The sequence below is a fragment of the Phoxinus phoxinus genome (assembly GCF_949152265.1).
Source record: "Phoxinus phoxinus genome assembly, chromosome: 1".
NCBI lineage: Eukaryota > Metazoa > Chordata > Actinopteri > Cypriniformes > Leuciscidae > Phoxinus > Phoxinus phoxinus.
Genome location: NC_136876.1, coordinates 31942407 through 31958695, shown reverse-complemented (window position 1 = coordinate 31958695; position 16289 = coordinate 31942407). Strand labels below are relative to the sequence as shown.

At 37.3% G+C, this 16289-nt stretch overlaps 2 protein-coding genes across 3 annotated transcripts; both read right to left on the bottom strand.

Annotated features, from left to right (window-relative positions):
- Positions 1–64: 64 nt before the first annotated feature.
- Positions 65–3918, bottom strand: psmc3ip (PSMC3 interacting protein). Its single transcript, XM_079611433.1, has 8 exons — positions 3739–3918; positions 3466–3566; positions 3140–3229; positions 2927–3038; positions 2684–2829; positions 801–854; positions 411–470; positions 65–201 (listed from the first exon to the last, which is right to left on the bottom strand). The coding sequence occupies exons 1-8, from the start codon at positions 3758–3760 to the stop codon at positions 145–147; spliced, it is 642 nt and encodes a 213-aa protein (XP_079467559.1). The 5' UTR covers positions 3761–3918; the 3' UTR covers positions 65–144.
- A 589-nt stretch (positions 3919–4507) lies between these two features.
- On the bottom strand, positions 4508–15954 carry retreg3 (reticulophagy regulator family member 3). 2 transcript variants are annotated; one of them, XM_079635588.1, is made up of 9 exons: positions 15198–15954; positions 12782–12888; positions 12272–12302; positions 12045–12171; positions 9976–10060; positions 9735–9872; positions 8954–9033; positions 8663–8795; positions 4508–7805 (listed from the first exon to the last, which is right to left on the bottom strand). In XM_079635588.1, exons 1-9 carry the CDS (start codon positions 15458–15460, stop codon positions 7240–7242), a joined length of 1530 nt encoding a protein of 509 aa, XP_079491714.1. In that variant the 5' UTR covers positions 15461–15954; the 3' UTR covers positions 4508–7239. The 2 variants fall into 2 exon arrangements, with proteins under 2 accessions (XP_079491714.1, XP_079491715.1); XM_079635589.1 differs by having other exon boundaries at positions 8663–8771; positions 15198–15896.
- Between the last annotated feature and the right edge of the window lie 335 nt (positions 15955–16289).

Genomic DNA, 16289 nt, shown 5'->3' with positions numbered 1-16289 from the left:
TTTTCAACATAACTTTAATAAATAGAATTGGTTTTTAACCAAACAGTTATCTTGGTGTAACAGAATTCGCTGCGTTACTTTCCAACCTTTCCAAAAGTCTGATGTCCCAGCAACGGCATCTGAATTTAAACAGCGAGTCCTCCATCAGATGTTGGGCATTGTCACTTTATGGTCCTCATCTGTTTCAATCCCAGCCTCCTCCTGATTGCAAACACATACACAAGATGAAAAGGGAAGACTCAGGTAGGCAACAATAACAATAAAAATGAATTATTGAGAGAGAGATGTGTACCTGCGTCTCTTCAGCATCATCTCTCTCTTTATTAACAACAAAGCTGTGAGTTTAATGCTGAGAGAGGTCCAATATTTCTCATTTGCCAATAAAACAATACTCAAAGTGAATGACTCACCAGAAACTGTTTCTTGCTTTTTGGATACCCCTCCAAAATAGCTCCAACCATATCAGAAACCTGGTAGGTAAAGAGACAAAGACAAAAAAAATTACTCGAAAGGTGTGCTTGGAGTTTCATTCCAGGGTACAAGAGCCTTTCAAGCTAAATGTCTGTATAGTGTAGGAGGTTATATAGCCCTATCTGGTATTGTTTGCTAGGACAGTTCAGTTGAGACCAGTGTGCAGTTTCCATTGTACATTAATGAACAATGGTGTTGATAAAAATAAGTTTGAAATGAATGCACTTTAATACAGGCACGCCTCACAGTGGTATCATTAAAAATTAGCTACCATTTTGTCTCTTGGGCAGAATTTGAAATTGTAAATAGATGCGTTTATGGATCATTACCATTCTCTTTCTCTTCCTCCACTCTTTCACATAAGTCTCTCTCTCCTTGGAAACCTGGGGGCCAAGAAATACATTTGTCAGCAACATAAGCATAATATATTGTTGACTGCCTCAAGACAGAAACTTTATCTTCATAAACTTCAACTAATGAATCAAACATATTCCAGAGATGCTAGAAGGCTGTAGTTTGGTCTTTTTGAATTACTTGCAAAAAACGATTTAATGGGCAATCCTCAATAATAAGGTTGGCTTGGGGCCAGTGTGGGAGAGATTCAGGTCGGTGGATGGAACAGTTATTTGCACTGATTCGGCACTACATTTTGAGGTCATTAATCATATATAAGGCTGCCAAATGTTAACACTTAGTTTTCTGTCATGTATTGAATATTGTTGTAGAATCAGCCAATTCAAATGTCACTACGGTAATGACATGTAACTGCTTAAAGATGTCGAAACTGACTTTGCTAAATGCTGCTCCATCTGAACGCCAGAGGGCGCTCTCACGCAGACACTCCAAATAGGCCCGCCAGAGAAGTAGACAACACACATCATTCGGGTGGATCAAAATATTTTTTGTTTCTGATTTGTTCAGTGCTCAGGGGGACCTTCTTTCTTTTTCTGATTGTATGTCCCTGAAAGGCGCTGCGATTTCAGTAAGAGATTTTAATAAGGTGACAAAGTTTTCACTGTCAGTTTAAGAACCTTGATTAAAGCGCATTTAAGATCTGACTGTTTAAACAACTATATTCCTACACTTGCAATCAATGGTGTTAATGTATTAGATAAAAAAAAAAATGCAACAACTTCTTTATTAGAAATGCCCTTTCTTCAACTCCAAGAACCCTCCCTAAAGCACAATCTAAATGAAGTGTCTGTTATCCGACCCCTGATTTGAAGAACTTCTGGACATTTCCTCATCAACTTTTTAACCCTAATAAAAAGCCCTAATAAAATTAAAGAACTCCATTTCAAAATTGTTCATAGATCTTACCCTTGTCATTTATTTTTGAGCAGGTTTTCTGAGAATGTTTCTTCTTTATGTGCCTTTTGCAATATTGAAGAAGAATCTATCCTACATTTATATTATCAGTGCCCATTCTCTAAATCTTTCAGGTCAAAAGCTACCTTGTTAGTTTTGTGCTGTTGTAACAAATTGGTACAAATGACAGAATCTATAATTTTTAACAATGTTAATCTTGATTATACGGTACTATTACTTTGTCCTCTGGGCAATCTTCATAAAGCCAGAACCATTCAATGTAATCCTGATTTTAGAATATTCTCCTCAGATATAAAGTCCCTTCTTTATTCATTTAAGAATATGCCAAAACCTTTACACTCAAAGGTTTCTACAACAAATAATATCCCAGAGTCTGTTGTGAAGAACCTTTCATTTTTTATATTGACAAAATTTAATATTGTATTGATTTGTGTAGCAATTTAATCTCTTTCGATGTCCATATACCCCCCTTGTTTTATTATGAAATGTTTTTTTCTCTTCTCACTGTTAACGCATGTATCCTTTCATTTGCAAAAAAACAAACAAACAAACACGTCATTCCAGGAAATCCCTATGGGCATCATACTATTGCTGTAGGTGAATAAACAGAAGATTGAAAAGCTTTGAGTGATTTTTTAAATGTTGTCTTTTGTTGGACAAAAGGTTCATAAATGCTTCTCATGTTTGGAAAGATGTCTGGCGTGTGTTGCTAATCGCAGCCTTTATGATTTCATAATCGCAATAAACCAAATCTGTTTAAGCGTGATTTCATGTTAATTGTGATTAATCGTGCAGCCCTATGCCAGACTAGATCCTGCATCGTGCATTTGACAAGCCAAGGCCAAAAGATCAGCAGATATTAAAGAACACTGTGATTTCGAACCTTCTCCCTCTCCTTAGGGGTCACATGGTTTGTAGCTGACTTGATTTTATCCAGCCTCTCGCTGTACCCAGAACACTCTGCCTGCAGCTCCTGGATCTGTGCCTTCATCTCTGCTGTGGTTAATGAGCCGTTCAGCTCCTTCAGCTCTATGGGCAAAAATAGGAACTTTTTATCAAACACTGGCAGTCTGTGCACAAGTTCAAACCATTCATCTTTTCCCAGCAGCACAATTTAAGTGCACACCTGTATCAAGCTGCCTGCAGCTCTGTGAGATGGTCTGTACTTCAGTGCTGATCTCCGCAATACGACTGTCCATCTTCTTAAGTTCAGCATCACTCACATCTGCAAACTGAGACTGAAGGGACAGAAGGGACATCTGTCAGGCTGATTGATTCACAAACACTGGTTCTCTTATAAAACTCCATCCAATTATTTTATATGCGGAATCACACCGACCTGATCTGCAAAGTAGATCTTCTGCTTTCCATAGACTTTCTCTTTAATCTTTCCCTCCTGGGCAAGCTGATCCATTGCTTTGACCACAGCCTGTGTAACGTTAAGTGCAGTCAAAAAAATAGTGACCAATAGTGATCATACAGTACACACAATCAAACAACAGCACAAATGACCACATTTAACGCATACAGTGAATGAATAACGTTACCACTAAGAGCTCTTGAGATATCACAGACTCTTAACTGCTGGATAGATGTCATCAAAACAAAACCGGACAAAAGTGTTTATTCCGAAATGTTGCTTTTTTTTTTTTTTTTTTTTTTTACCGTTTTACCCAGACCACACTGCTTCTGTAGGTTGGTAAAAACATCCTGAGCACTATAGGGTCTGTTTTTCTCATTGATGTAAGCGAGGATCTGTGCGACACCTGTGTGTGTCAGAGAGAGATTCAAACCGAATGTAACGTTATTAAGTTAGAAGTTAGATGATTTTTTTCTAGCTGCGTAACGTTAGTGCTATATCATTAATAACATAACATTACAACCAAATAAAGACATAACACGTTCACTCGTGTAAGTTAGAAAAAAACCATCGCATACCTGAACTGTCTTTTTTGCTCATTGTTTATTCAGTCTAGATCTGTCGACGATCTGCTGCACTCTTATGTTGTTTACTTCAGTCAGCTTTCGCGCGCCGAGTTGAATTGTGGGTCTACCGATGATGACGACACGTACGTCATCTCGAAGACGCCAGTTATCCAGTAAAACAAATTGTGGGAGTGAGCAGTGAGCATCCCTATGTCCTACCTTTTATATGCTGTCTACCATGTGTCCTACTCCCTTGAAGAAAACATTTAAAACATTGATTTGATAATCAGGCTATAAGAATGCTATTAATATTACCATATTGGTAAAACATTGGATCTATTAATGCAAGTTTTTCAAATTAAGTCTGCTGTTTATATTTAAAAATTATTGTGACAACAAAACATTTGGTCAGAATGACATTAAAAAGTTGTAACAAATGTAAGTTATTTGATTATAATTTGTAAAAAAAAGAATTGTTGCTGTAAAGGCAGGGCTTTCATACTTTATTTGAATTGTATTGCCTTTCACTACAGATTGGTTGTATATTGTCCTGTAATATTGTATAATGAAATATATATATATATATATATATATATATATATATATATATATATAAATATTATCAAAATGTGTTTTTCTATTATAATAATAATAGTCCTCATTATTATACCAGGACAAATTATAGACTATAATCATATAGTCATAATCATCATTTTGATTAGCTCAGTAGGTCACAAAATATCTGTTAAAGTCATCAATAACTAAAAAAAAATACTTATAATATATTCATTCGTTTATTGTCCTGCACATCAAAAGTTATCAAAATCAATTACAGAGAATTGAAGAGGGAAATACTACTGTACAGAAATAAAAGTCACTGACATTGCAGAGTCCAGCTACAGAAAGACTCCTGTAAAAACGCTCACACAAAGAAAGAAAAGATGAGTGATTCTGTATTTTACATTTTCCTCAACATGGCAGACTGCTAACGGATTTATTTTTAAATCACTAACATCAATACAACATCAATAGATGACACTGGCATAATTTTGTTTCTATGTTTAAACCACCACTTCATTGTCCCATTTGAATTGCTGGTGATGTTTGTTTAAATTGACCACAAAGAGGTGAACAGACGGTAAAATGTCCCGAGATTGTTCCCAGTAAATGGTGGTCACACTGACACGTGACACACTTACAAAATATTTTTTATTTTGATGCTTTTTCAAAATAAATATGGAGAATTTATCAAATCAATGTTTTCAATCCAAAAATAAAAAACATCAACAGAAAAGTGTGTCCATATAAATAGTAAATCATTCATTATAATGATAAATAAACTTAAAAGTTAAAAGGGGGGGAATATGCATTTTACTTCATCCATTTTCAAAAAATAAGTATCCCACAAATTACACATGAATTACTTCAACAAAAACTTTTTTTAGAATCAAACCTTTTTAACACAGCAATCAAACCATATCAGCAATTCAAAATCTTAGGGCTCACAACCAAGCAAAACCAAGACAGAAAAAAAGAAAAGTTGCAAAAGATGAAACATTCCTATAAACAGTTCTAACTTCTAACTCTTCAACTCAAGTTGGCTGGATTAAGACTTGTTTGAAATGTAATAAACAAACTGGAAATAGCAGAAAGTGACAGACCGTGAGAAAGATATATTATATTTCAACGCTCCACTACTTTAAATTAAAACGAGAAGAAAAAAAAATGGTACGCTTGGAAAATAGAAAACACTTCACTGACCCCTGGTAACTTTATGCCTTTTTATTGGTACAGCAGTTTCCCAGTGTGTTTCCTACTTTCCAGTGTACTCAATGATCAAAGCCAGCAATGACAAGTCTTTTTTAGCATTGGGTCAAAAACAGAAACTGAACTTGGGAAAAGGGTCAGCATCTACTAAAAAAATAAACAGCAAATTCAACTCATTTTCTTCCACCAGCTCCATCATAACACACGAAAGGAAGTAAGAAAGCTGGTTTCTCAAATCCTTTTGTGCTTCAGTAATGTACTGAATGTTAATCTCATATCAGACCAGACCGGACGAGGGTTCAGAGGAGATCTACAGTTGTCCTGCTGCTACCTGTATAAAAGTTCCTGTATAAAGTCAGAACGGTTAAAGGTGTTTGTGAAGAGAGGAGGCTGTGTACGAACAGGTGGCAGTTACAGCCCTATGTATTGTTTGAGGTAGAGTCATTACAAACAAAATCAATGCACTGCCGTACTATCCATGGACAGCATTGCTGGGCTGTTAGTTGTTGTTTTTTTCTTCTTCTTTTTTTTATTTCATTAGGAAATAGTTACTGTCATTTATTAACCCTATTCCTTGTTTTTCAAGAAATGCAGAAAGAAAATCCAGCCCACATGAACTTACATGTAAATGTCACTGTGGTGAGCCAAATGACATAGAAAAATGTCTTAACTACTACATTTTTAAAAGCATGTCAAGGTTAAAATTACCAGGCAATGAATGACTATATAATTTTTTTTTTTGTTCATGCTATTCCTGCTTTAAGAAATGTGCATTTTCATTGATGAAAATAATGTGCGGTTAGTATGTATAAACATAAAAATATAAATAAATGAAGGATGGAAAAAAACCTCAGGAGCAAATGCATGGCAAAGTGAGATGACCTGACTGCTGTTTATTACTCATGTCTCAGACTCTTAAAGGTATAGTCCACCCAAAAATTAACAGTCATCATTTGCTTTTTCTCATGTCATTTCAAACCTGTATGACTTACTTTTTTCTGTGAAAAAAAAAAAAAATTCTAAAGTCATACAGGGTTGGAACAACATGAGTATGAGTAAATGAAAGTTAATTTTTGGGTGAACTATGACCTATAATAACATCATGAGATAAGATGTCACTGCTACTTCTTTAGACTCCTCTGCTCAACGACGTCTTGACTGTAGTTTTCACAATCTTTCTTACAGGCAACTTACTATTTTGTATACATTAATCGTCTTGACTCCGCATTGATGGTGGAATGTCTGATTTGGTCCCATGTGTTATTGAAGACAACAACAATACAGTCTGTATGAAAAATGTGAAAGATCGAAGACTTGTATGCAGTTTGCTGGTTTATAAGAACTTAAAGAAATTTCGGATCATTTTAAATGTTTCTGATTGTTGTCCTATTGCTTAGCCTACCAAGTAAATCTGAGTCTTTTACACACAAGTCTCACACACACTCACATAAATGAGAAGACAAGGAAGGAAGCTCACGGAGCATAAAAGGAGAAGATTCAGACTAGATTACTTCACAGTGACTTCGACTGCAGCCAGTGGAGGAAACCTGGCAAGAGAATCTAATATTACATTAACAGTGCAAAACAAACAAACAAACACTCTCTCTCTCTCTGTGTCTCACTCGCTCAGAAAAATTGAAAGCATCTCAGTAGACATTCAAACCAACACTGCAAACCACTTCTACTTGGATCAAGGTGCAAGGACATGAGGAGCAGACAGACGGAGGTAGCATCTGTAAGATGGGCTCACTGTGGCTTCCCCAGCAAGTTGGACAGGAAACTCGACCCCTGGTTTCTGTTCTGACCTCCCTGCCCACCTCCCAAAGGATCCAACTGGTTCAGCTCGGACTGATCCAACATCTCAAAGTCCTCTCCATCAAAGTCCAGGTCTGTGTCCAGCTCCGAGCTCGACTGCTTCCTGAATCCCCTCGGAGGTGCTCCTGGACGTGGGACGCTCTCTCTTCGAGGACGTTGTGGTGGCCGGGGCTGCATGGCTCCTGCGATGGCTGCCTGGATCATGTTGCTGGCGATGACCCCTGCCAGGTTACTAGCGAGGTCAGAGGTAGTATTTAGGGAGCCTAGGGAGATCTCGGGGTCGAGGTCTTCCTGATCAGAGTCCATCTGGGTGTCCAGATCCAGCAGGGCGGAGGTAGTAGAGCCGCGAGGGCCGGAGAACGCGGCTGAGTTGAGACTGGGCAGCCCGAAGCTGGCATCATCATCGTCATCCATCAGGGTGGCATCTGGGTTGATGGAGGGAAAGTCTGGAAGCCCACAGGCAAATGATTCCTCTGGATCACTGTGCCTGTCTAAATCTATTCAGTGAATAAATAAAGATTATACATGTGTCAATGACGTGACACTAATTTTTATCCACATTTACTAATTAACTCAAAAATATACACTACCATTTAAAAGTTTGGTGCTGGTAAGAGATTTAAATGTTTCTGAAAGAAGTATCTTCTGCTCATCAAGGAGACATTACATTTATCAAAAAATACAGTAAAACAGTAATATTGTGAAATATTATTACAATTCAAAATAACTGTTTTCTATTTGAAGATATTTTAAAATGTAATTTATTCCTGTGATGCAAAAATGAATTTTCAGCATCATTACTCCCGTCATCATTACTCTGTCACATGATCCGTCAGAAATCATTCTAATATGAAGATTTGCTGCTCAAGAAACATTTCTTATATTGAAAACAGTTGTGCTGCTTAATATATATATGTGATATTAAATGTTTTTTCATTTTAAAATGTCTTTACTGTCACTTTTGATTAATTTAATGTGTCCTTGCTCAATAAAAGTAATAGATTTATTTAAAAAAACAGTATTATATTACAAATGGAATTTATACATACAATAACTTTAATATTAAATTAAAGATCTAGAAAAATTAATTGTACAAATATATTTACACTTCAAAAATAATGATTATGATTAGATGTGTAAACTCACATGTGTTATTTTTACTTGATGGTTGCACCACGAGAATCATTAAACTAAAACTTTTCTATAAAATGGTAAAAGGTTTTTCAAACCCATTATGAATACAAAGAGAAGATTTCTTAGAACTTTCTTTATTCTAGACACTCTTATATGTCATTGATCCATATAGAAAGAATGAGAAGAGAGTTAAAGAGTAGAAGAGCTCAAAGTGTCTTACCCTCCGAGCCCTCTGTGAGGGGCGTTTGACCCCTGGAGAGGTTAAAGGTGCCGTTATCCATGTACGACATCTCTGCATCCGAGTGCTCAGAGTCAGTCAGTGCCAGTTCCTTAGCAACCAATGCATCGTCAAACTACAGGTGTGGAATATTTAGAGAAGTGTGAGCTTATTAAAAAAACATTAAAAAAACTTGCTTTTTATTATCACGGACCTCTATAGATATTCTAACCTCATGACCATGCAGCTGCTTTAAATCCCCATGTAATAAATAACCCCTGTATCTGGCCTCACCGTTGGGCAGAACGCAGCCAGTTCCTCTTCGCTGTCACTAGCATCATATGAGTTCCCCCTCCTGATGGCCTTACGAAGAACTGCAAGCACAGAAGGGTTTATCAAAACTTCTGAAAGCTGTAATATGCTGTTAAAGACGGATCACTTCATGTCAACAAAAAAAGTAACGTTTTTTGCATTGATTTGTAGAAAAATTTGATTTCATGCAAATTTGGCAAAATGGCAAAATTTTGGAATGGCATGTTTACGCCTGGTCACTTCATGCTTTTTCTCTGACCGGATATCTATCAGATCGTACTCCCAAAATGTTAAAAACTAAATGTGTGAGAGGGCATATAGGCTACTCACTCCCGGTAGCCAAATATGAAATGCAAGATGTCTTCAGCAAGCCGACGTGCAAACTGCCGCAAATGAAACCATCTTCATTAAAGACAGTGAGACTAAATTAGACTCCTGTTGCAGTCTTTGTCCTTGAAATAAGCTGTAAATAAATTGCAGCTCACATCGGTTGCTTTTGTTGACTTGAACTTGAATTTGCATATAGTGCGGGAATTGAAGATAGGATTTATATCCTTTTTGCGGAGACACATTTATGTGGCCATGTGTAAATGGAAGAGTTTTAACAAAACTGACAGCTATCCAATCAGTAGAAGCGCATTAAGTGTAAACAGGCCCTATGACACAAGAACAATCCAGTCCTTAAAATACAACTCTAAAAAGGCAAGAACTGTTCTCAGCATGACCATCAGTCCGCACCTAGTTAGATCTGCCATGTACTTACACGGGTTTTCCATAGGCTTTAACATCATGTATCCTTTGGCGCTGAAGTCCAGCCACTGCAGAGCTGGCTCCAGCTTCACACATCCACGCTGCCATAGCCGATAATACAATGCCAGAGGGCACAGCAACACACCCAGCACTGAGAGAGACAGAGAAAATATAATATATTTAAGTTAATATTTTGCAGTTGTTATGGCACTGGAGAAGATAAGTAACCCCTGCCCTGAATGATTTCTACTCACAAGCCACATATGAGAGCACCAGTCCAGGGATGTAGCGCCCCACCATGGCCACTAAGGTGAACAGGCCACAAAACAGCATACAAAACTGCAAGAGTTTTAGGATTTGATAAACATTTAGAATTAAAACAAAAGCCTTTGTATTAACAATTTATTATAAATTAACAATATAATAATATACAAGTCATATACAGTAATAATAATTATTGGCCTTATCTGGCATGTAAAAACAAAATACATTGTGGTTGGTCACTTTACATGTTTACATGCTCAGAAAGTCTCTTCCTGTCTAAGCGGGCAGTTCTTGTCCAGAGTAAGCTGCAAACTGGACCAGACGTCCTATGTCTGGCTACACAAGACTATAGACTTGATAATATGACTAAACCATTTTAACAGTTGATCTTAACAGTAGGGGTGTAACAATATTTCGTGTCACAACATATCGCAATACAAACATACATCAATATATATTGTGGATAGTGACAATCTGTATTGTGTATAGTATATTGTAATTTCTGTGTGAGAGAAAACTTTTAGTGTTAGTACTACATTAAACTACTATATATAATGTTGAATATTATGTAAAATAATTCAATGGGGGAATATGTGGGTGTCCTGATAATGCCAAATGTCTTATGTAACCAGTAAAAAGTGGCCTACATTATTCTTATATCTAGCCAGTGACAGAGTGCAAGCATATTCGTCTAAAATAGTTCTGTAGTTTCAGCTTCAGAATCCTGAATATTTTTAATCTGGTGTCACCGTTGTCCTGTGCATTGGGTTACCTGCACTAAATCCAAACCTAATAATTTCCACCCCCAATGTCGTACCTAATTTAGCATTTTAATCAACAGTGCATTTTTTGTTAACCTTTTAGCATATGTCTTGGATTTTTGCAATAATATTGTATTGTGATTTTAGTATCGAATCGTGACTCTATCGTAGTAATGGGCGATATAAACGATATGCGATATAAACGATACAAAATTGGCCTACGATAGAGATTTTAATAATGCATGTTGATGATGCAATCTACCCACGAAATTTAGAGCCACGAGCTGCAACCGGCTGAAACGCATCATATTCGTCGTCATCTTGAGTAAACATGGCTGAACGCGAAACAGAGGAGCTGGTGAACCGTGCAACATCCATTATTTGGACTTGGTTCGGATTTAAGCCTTCCGACGAGCTGCAGCAAACTATACAGAGTGTGTGGGGCAACAGTTCGGTAACACACGACTAATCTGTTCTACCACCTCAAAACGAAACATGTCACTGAATACCAGCGCGTATTCACAAAATAGTGGTGTAAACAAAATTTTAAGATTCGTTGTTGTGTTTCTTTTCAACTGAGAAGACATCAGTTTTTCTGCTCTTTGCATCTTTTGTATCCTTTAAAAAAATAGCCAAACTAAAACTACATTTGATTTCGAGTGCCTTCTGCACTGTTCTGCACTTTTTACTGTCTATGGCATGGCACTACTGTAAATAAACTTTTATACTTGAAGCATTTTCTTTAGTTGACGTATAACAGGAGAAACTCGAAAAATTTGAATATTATGCAAAAGTAAAAGGTGAAACGAATATATTATATAGACTCCTTACATGCAAAGTGAGATATTACAAGCCTTTATTTTTTATAATTTTGATGATTATGGCTTACAGCTTTATGAAAACCTTTTCACAATATTCTAATTTTGAATTTGGGGTTTCATAAGCTTCTAACCATAATATAAACATTAGGGCTACTTAAAGTCTAGTGTACTTGAATTTTATTTATCTGCAACATTATGTTGTATAATTACAGCTTTGCACAATAAATGTTCTCAAAACTACATACACTGTTTCTTTCTTTCTTTAAAAAAAAAACATTTAGCAGTTGTTTGGCTTTTCTTAGGGTCTGTGTAACCTGTTCTGAAATGGTTTTATTATCATTTATATATCGTGATATATATCGTTATCGCAAGAGGCTGCAATGTATATCGCAATATGGATTTTAGGCCATATCGCCCATCCCTACTCTATCATTACACCCCTACTTAACAGTGTGGCTAGTTTGGGAGTAATCTCACCTTCCCTGGATTTTGCCGTTTGAACTGCACAATATATGTTGCACAGGAAGACCCTGTAACCCAAATCTCAGCCAGGTGGTGGCATAATTCAGGCACACTCAAAGTCCCAGGTTGCACCAGACCCCAGCTGTGAGCCAATCAGAAAAGAGCAAAGAGAATGAACAATTAAACAATTTTGTATCAAACACCAGAAAAACCTCAGAGTAAACAAATACACCAGACATTACCTTTCATTCTCACTCTCATCTTGTCTTTTAACTGCAAGAGATCAAAAACAATTTCAGACACATTTGTGAGTGTTAGAAGACTCGGTTATTGGTTTTTAAACATTTTCTTAATTACATTTACACTTCCTTTAAAAATATGAGTGTATTAGCAAGTTCTCAGAGAATAACATTGACTTGTAATTTAGGATTTGGTTCTATTAAAGTTGTCCCAGAGTGTAGATCAAATGCTAATAAGCCACTGGCTTTGGCTGCATGCAAAATATTGATTCAGGTCGATACTGTGCACCTCCTGGAAATGCACTGCTAGGAAATGTCACTAGTTTCATAACTCTCTAGGAGCTGAGCGAATGGGAAGAGAGAAAATGAAACTTGAGTGGGTCACAGCACAGGGAATAGAGAGGTTTTAATTACAGCCAGTATTAATATTAAGATAGACAGATGGAAGAAATATGAGACTACAAAGTCTTATGGGTAATAGTTGTACACAAGCAAGAGACTGGTCAATTTTACCTCTGATCTTAGGCCAGATCTTATTCCTCCATGTGTCGACACACACTCCCAGGGCCAGACCTGATGCCAGCAGAAAGAGCGACCTCAAAGAGCTCAGAGCAAAAAACCTAGGAAAGAAAACAATCACAAAAAAGTACACTTTATTCTGAAACATTACCTCTGTTGTGGACTCTCTGACCAAAACCTTGTGATGACATCTGTCATGCATTTATCATACTGAATGTATGAGGAAACCTTTGTTCCACAGGTGTTTCCGGCCCCAGTGTCTTTCCTGTGTAAATCTCAGAGACGGCATGTGCTGCATGAGCAGTTGTGATGTGATAATTACAGCTATGTATGTGCAACATTACTTGACCAAAAGATGAGACCAGGCTCAACTCTACTGATCTCTCGGTGTGAATGTGAAATAAGACAGCTAATGCCGTTTGATGACTATATCAAACAAGACCTGTCAAAAGCATTACAACCAAGAGCAGTTGAAAATGTTCTGAGATGGTGGTGAAACTTTATTTCTGAATGGACTGGACTCTGGGTGGAATATGATTTTTAAATGGCACGATCTAACCAAGGCGGCAAAGCCTAATATTAAAAGAGAAATAAGGTTTGATCATTTAGTGAATGAAAGAAAAACGAATGTTACACAAACTAATGAGTACACCATTTATCCCCAGATAATAATCAGTCAGTGCATTCAGTAGTATCCATTCTCCAAGATAAATAAATGCCTCTACAGGCACAGAAATGCCACAAGCAGCGTTCCTCTGCTGCTCACTGAGGCAAATAAAAGGAGATAATAAGATCAGGGCGGGGGGAATATTCCTCTGATGTAGAGGGTGACTGGACTAAGTGAATGAAGACTGCATGCCTGAACAGTGAAGAAAAAGAGAGGAGGGACATCCAACCTATAACAATTGTGTCTTGCCTGCCTGCACAGCTTTCTTTCCTGAAGTATTTCAACTAAAGCTTTTCAGATTTATTGGGCGTGCTTTATAGCATTTAGTCAACACGAAATCTCGTTCACAGCCACAATTTTACTTCTTTACTATCACATATTTCCAAAAAAAGGAAATATAATCAGGACTTTGTCCATCAAAGATTGATCTGGATCTGTGAAAACCGGAGATCACTGTCAGAATGGAGACTGAATGCAAGTTTGCATAACAAATACTTAAATAGCTTAAGCTATTGATTAACATTATTATTATTATCAGCAGAAAAGGGTAGTAGTAATTTGTGAGGAAAAGCATGTTATTACATTTTGATTAAAGATTACAATACAAAGACAAACTTTTTCCTGTAATAAAATGCACAGATGAATCACAGATGAATCATCATAAGACCAGGATATGTATTAAGAAAGTAAATAGGGTCCATTTTGAATTGATATTGATTTTAGAAGCACAGATGTCATAGTGTGTACACACAGCACATGGCTTCCTATGTTAGGCTGGCCTATGAAAAGACTTAAGGCATGAATAGTGCTTTCACGAAGTACAACATGTTCCTAATCAACATCTTTGCTGATCCCAGTGGAACAACATTACAATCAACCAATCAGATTTGATGGGCAAGTTTACGGTTTATGATAAGTTTAGGATTACAACCAGGGTTAGATGCTTCTATATTAGGGTTATTCACTTATCCTTTCCTTCTGATGTTAGGGTATAGTTAAGTTTAGGGGTAGTGTTAAGACCAATTTCAACAAAACATGTGGTTGTGGATCCAGGAACGTCTTACTTGGCAAAATCCCGGTGACCAACAAGATCACACCACTGTAAGACCAGGCCCAAACAATCGGTTTGCGAACATAGTGCTATATGTAGGCTGTATATATATATATATATATATATATATATATATATATATATATATATATATATATATATATATGCAGCATCTCTGTCATGGTGCTATGTAGTTATCTACTACCTGTAATGATAACTGAAAGTGGGAGGTGGAAGACAAGCTATTCAACAGGCAACATATATAGGACACAGTACTACTTAAAAAAATAAAAAAAAATAAAAAACAGTGCAAACATATCTCTCTCTGCTCAACATGCATTAGTAAAAGCAGTCAAACTTGGTACCCAATACAAGGTTCTGTGAATCACAACTCAGTAATTCACAAAATTTACAAAGTGTTGCACACACAGCATTGTAGCACCACTGTCTAAATATAGGCATCCAGAGAGAATGACACCCAGTCTGACTCTGACCATCTGTTACTTAACTTAAATAAAGGGGAAAACGTCTGGAACAAGCAAGACACGTATGCATCCAGATAAAAACGAGAAAGGCTTATACAAGATCATCAAAATGTTCATGAATAATGTAAACGTTTCAACTGAAAGCACCGGGTTGTAAACAGAGCCCGAGTAGAGGTAAATCCATGGAGATAAAGCTCATCCACTCACCAGAACATGACGTTGGCGACCGTGTACAATAGGACGCCGTGAAAGGGTCTCTCCCACAACAATACAGACTGCAGATAGGTGAGCAGGCGCTCGTGCGGTCCCAGCCGCTCAAGCAGCGTTGATTTCACCGCGCGGAGCTGCTCGAGCCTCTCGCCGGAGCACGAGCCGCTCCTCGGGCCGACGCTGCTGCTGGCGGAGCGCAGCCTCATCGAGCAACCGCTGCCTTCAGTCGTGTCTTCCGCTGCTCCACCCGTATGAGCCATACTCGCGTGTTTTAAACACGTGACGGCAAGAACACTGGTCAACAAAATCTACTTTAACTCAATGCTAAGAAATAAAACCCGAGCTTTAGCAATGATTTGGAGATCGCGAGCTAGCTTAGCCTGAAGCCGCTCAGGACTGAGCTAGTGTAGGCAGACCTCGTGTTTTCATGAGGCTGCCGCCGTTCATACAGAACAAACGTGAAATAAACCCCATTAGTGGGTCCAATTTGCTATATTAATACTTGTATGTGTCCGCACCGGTCTTCTTTAATGTTGTCACCGTGCAACTGTCATGTCCAGTCGTTGTTTTTGTCGCGGGAGCAACAGAGAGAGAGAGCTATGGAGGACGGGCTTGATCTGGCCAATGGCATCAGGATTATTACAGTCAGAGCTGGTGAACAACAAACAACACCTAGCATCAGCGAAATCTCTCTTCAACTGCCTTCACAGATCATTCATAATAAATTACTTTCCAAATGTCCCAGCTCCAATGTTTTTATTATGCTATAAAAAGGCGGTCATAAGGGCAGTTTGATGACGCAACTTCTACTAATAAATCAGTTGTCATTTGAATTATTGTCATAGTGTATAACTTATAGGCAAAGTTTGTGGTCATATAAAGTATGAAACAGTAATAAAAAATAAAACCCACCATATATTGGATAATTATTTTTTTTTTAGAATGTTTATTCATCTTATATTAGAGAAAAGGTTTCATTCACACCTGTGTGTGTGTGTGTGTGTGTGTGTGTGTGTGTGTGTGTGTGTGTGTGTGTTTTAATAAATAAATAAATAATAGAAAGCGAAATAATATTATAAAATAAAGTAA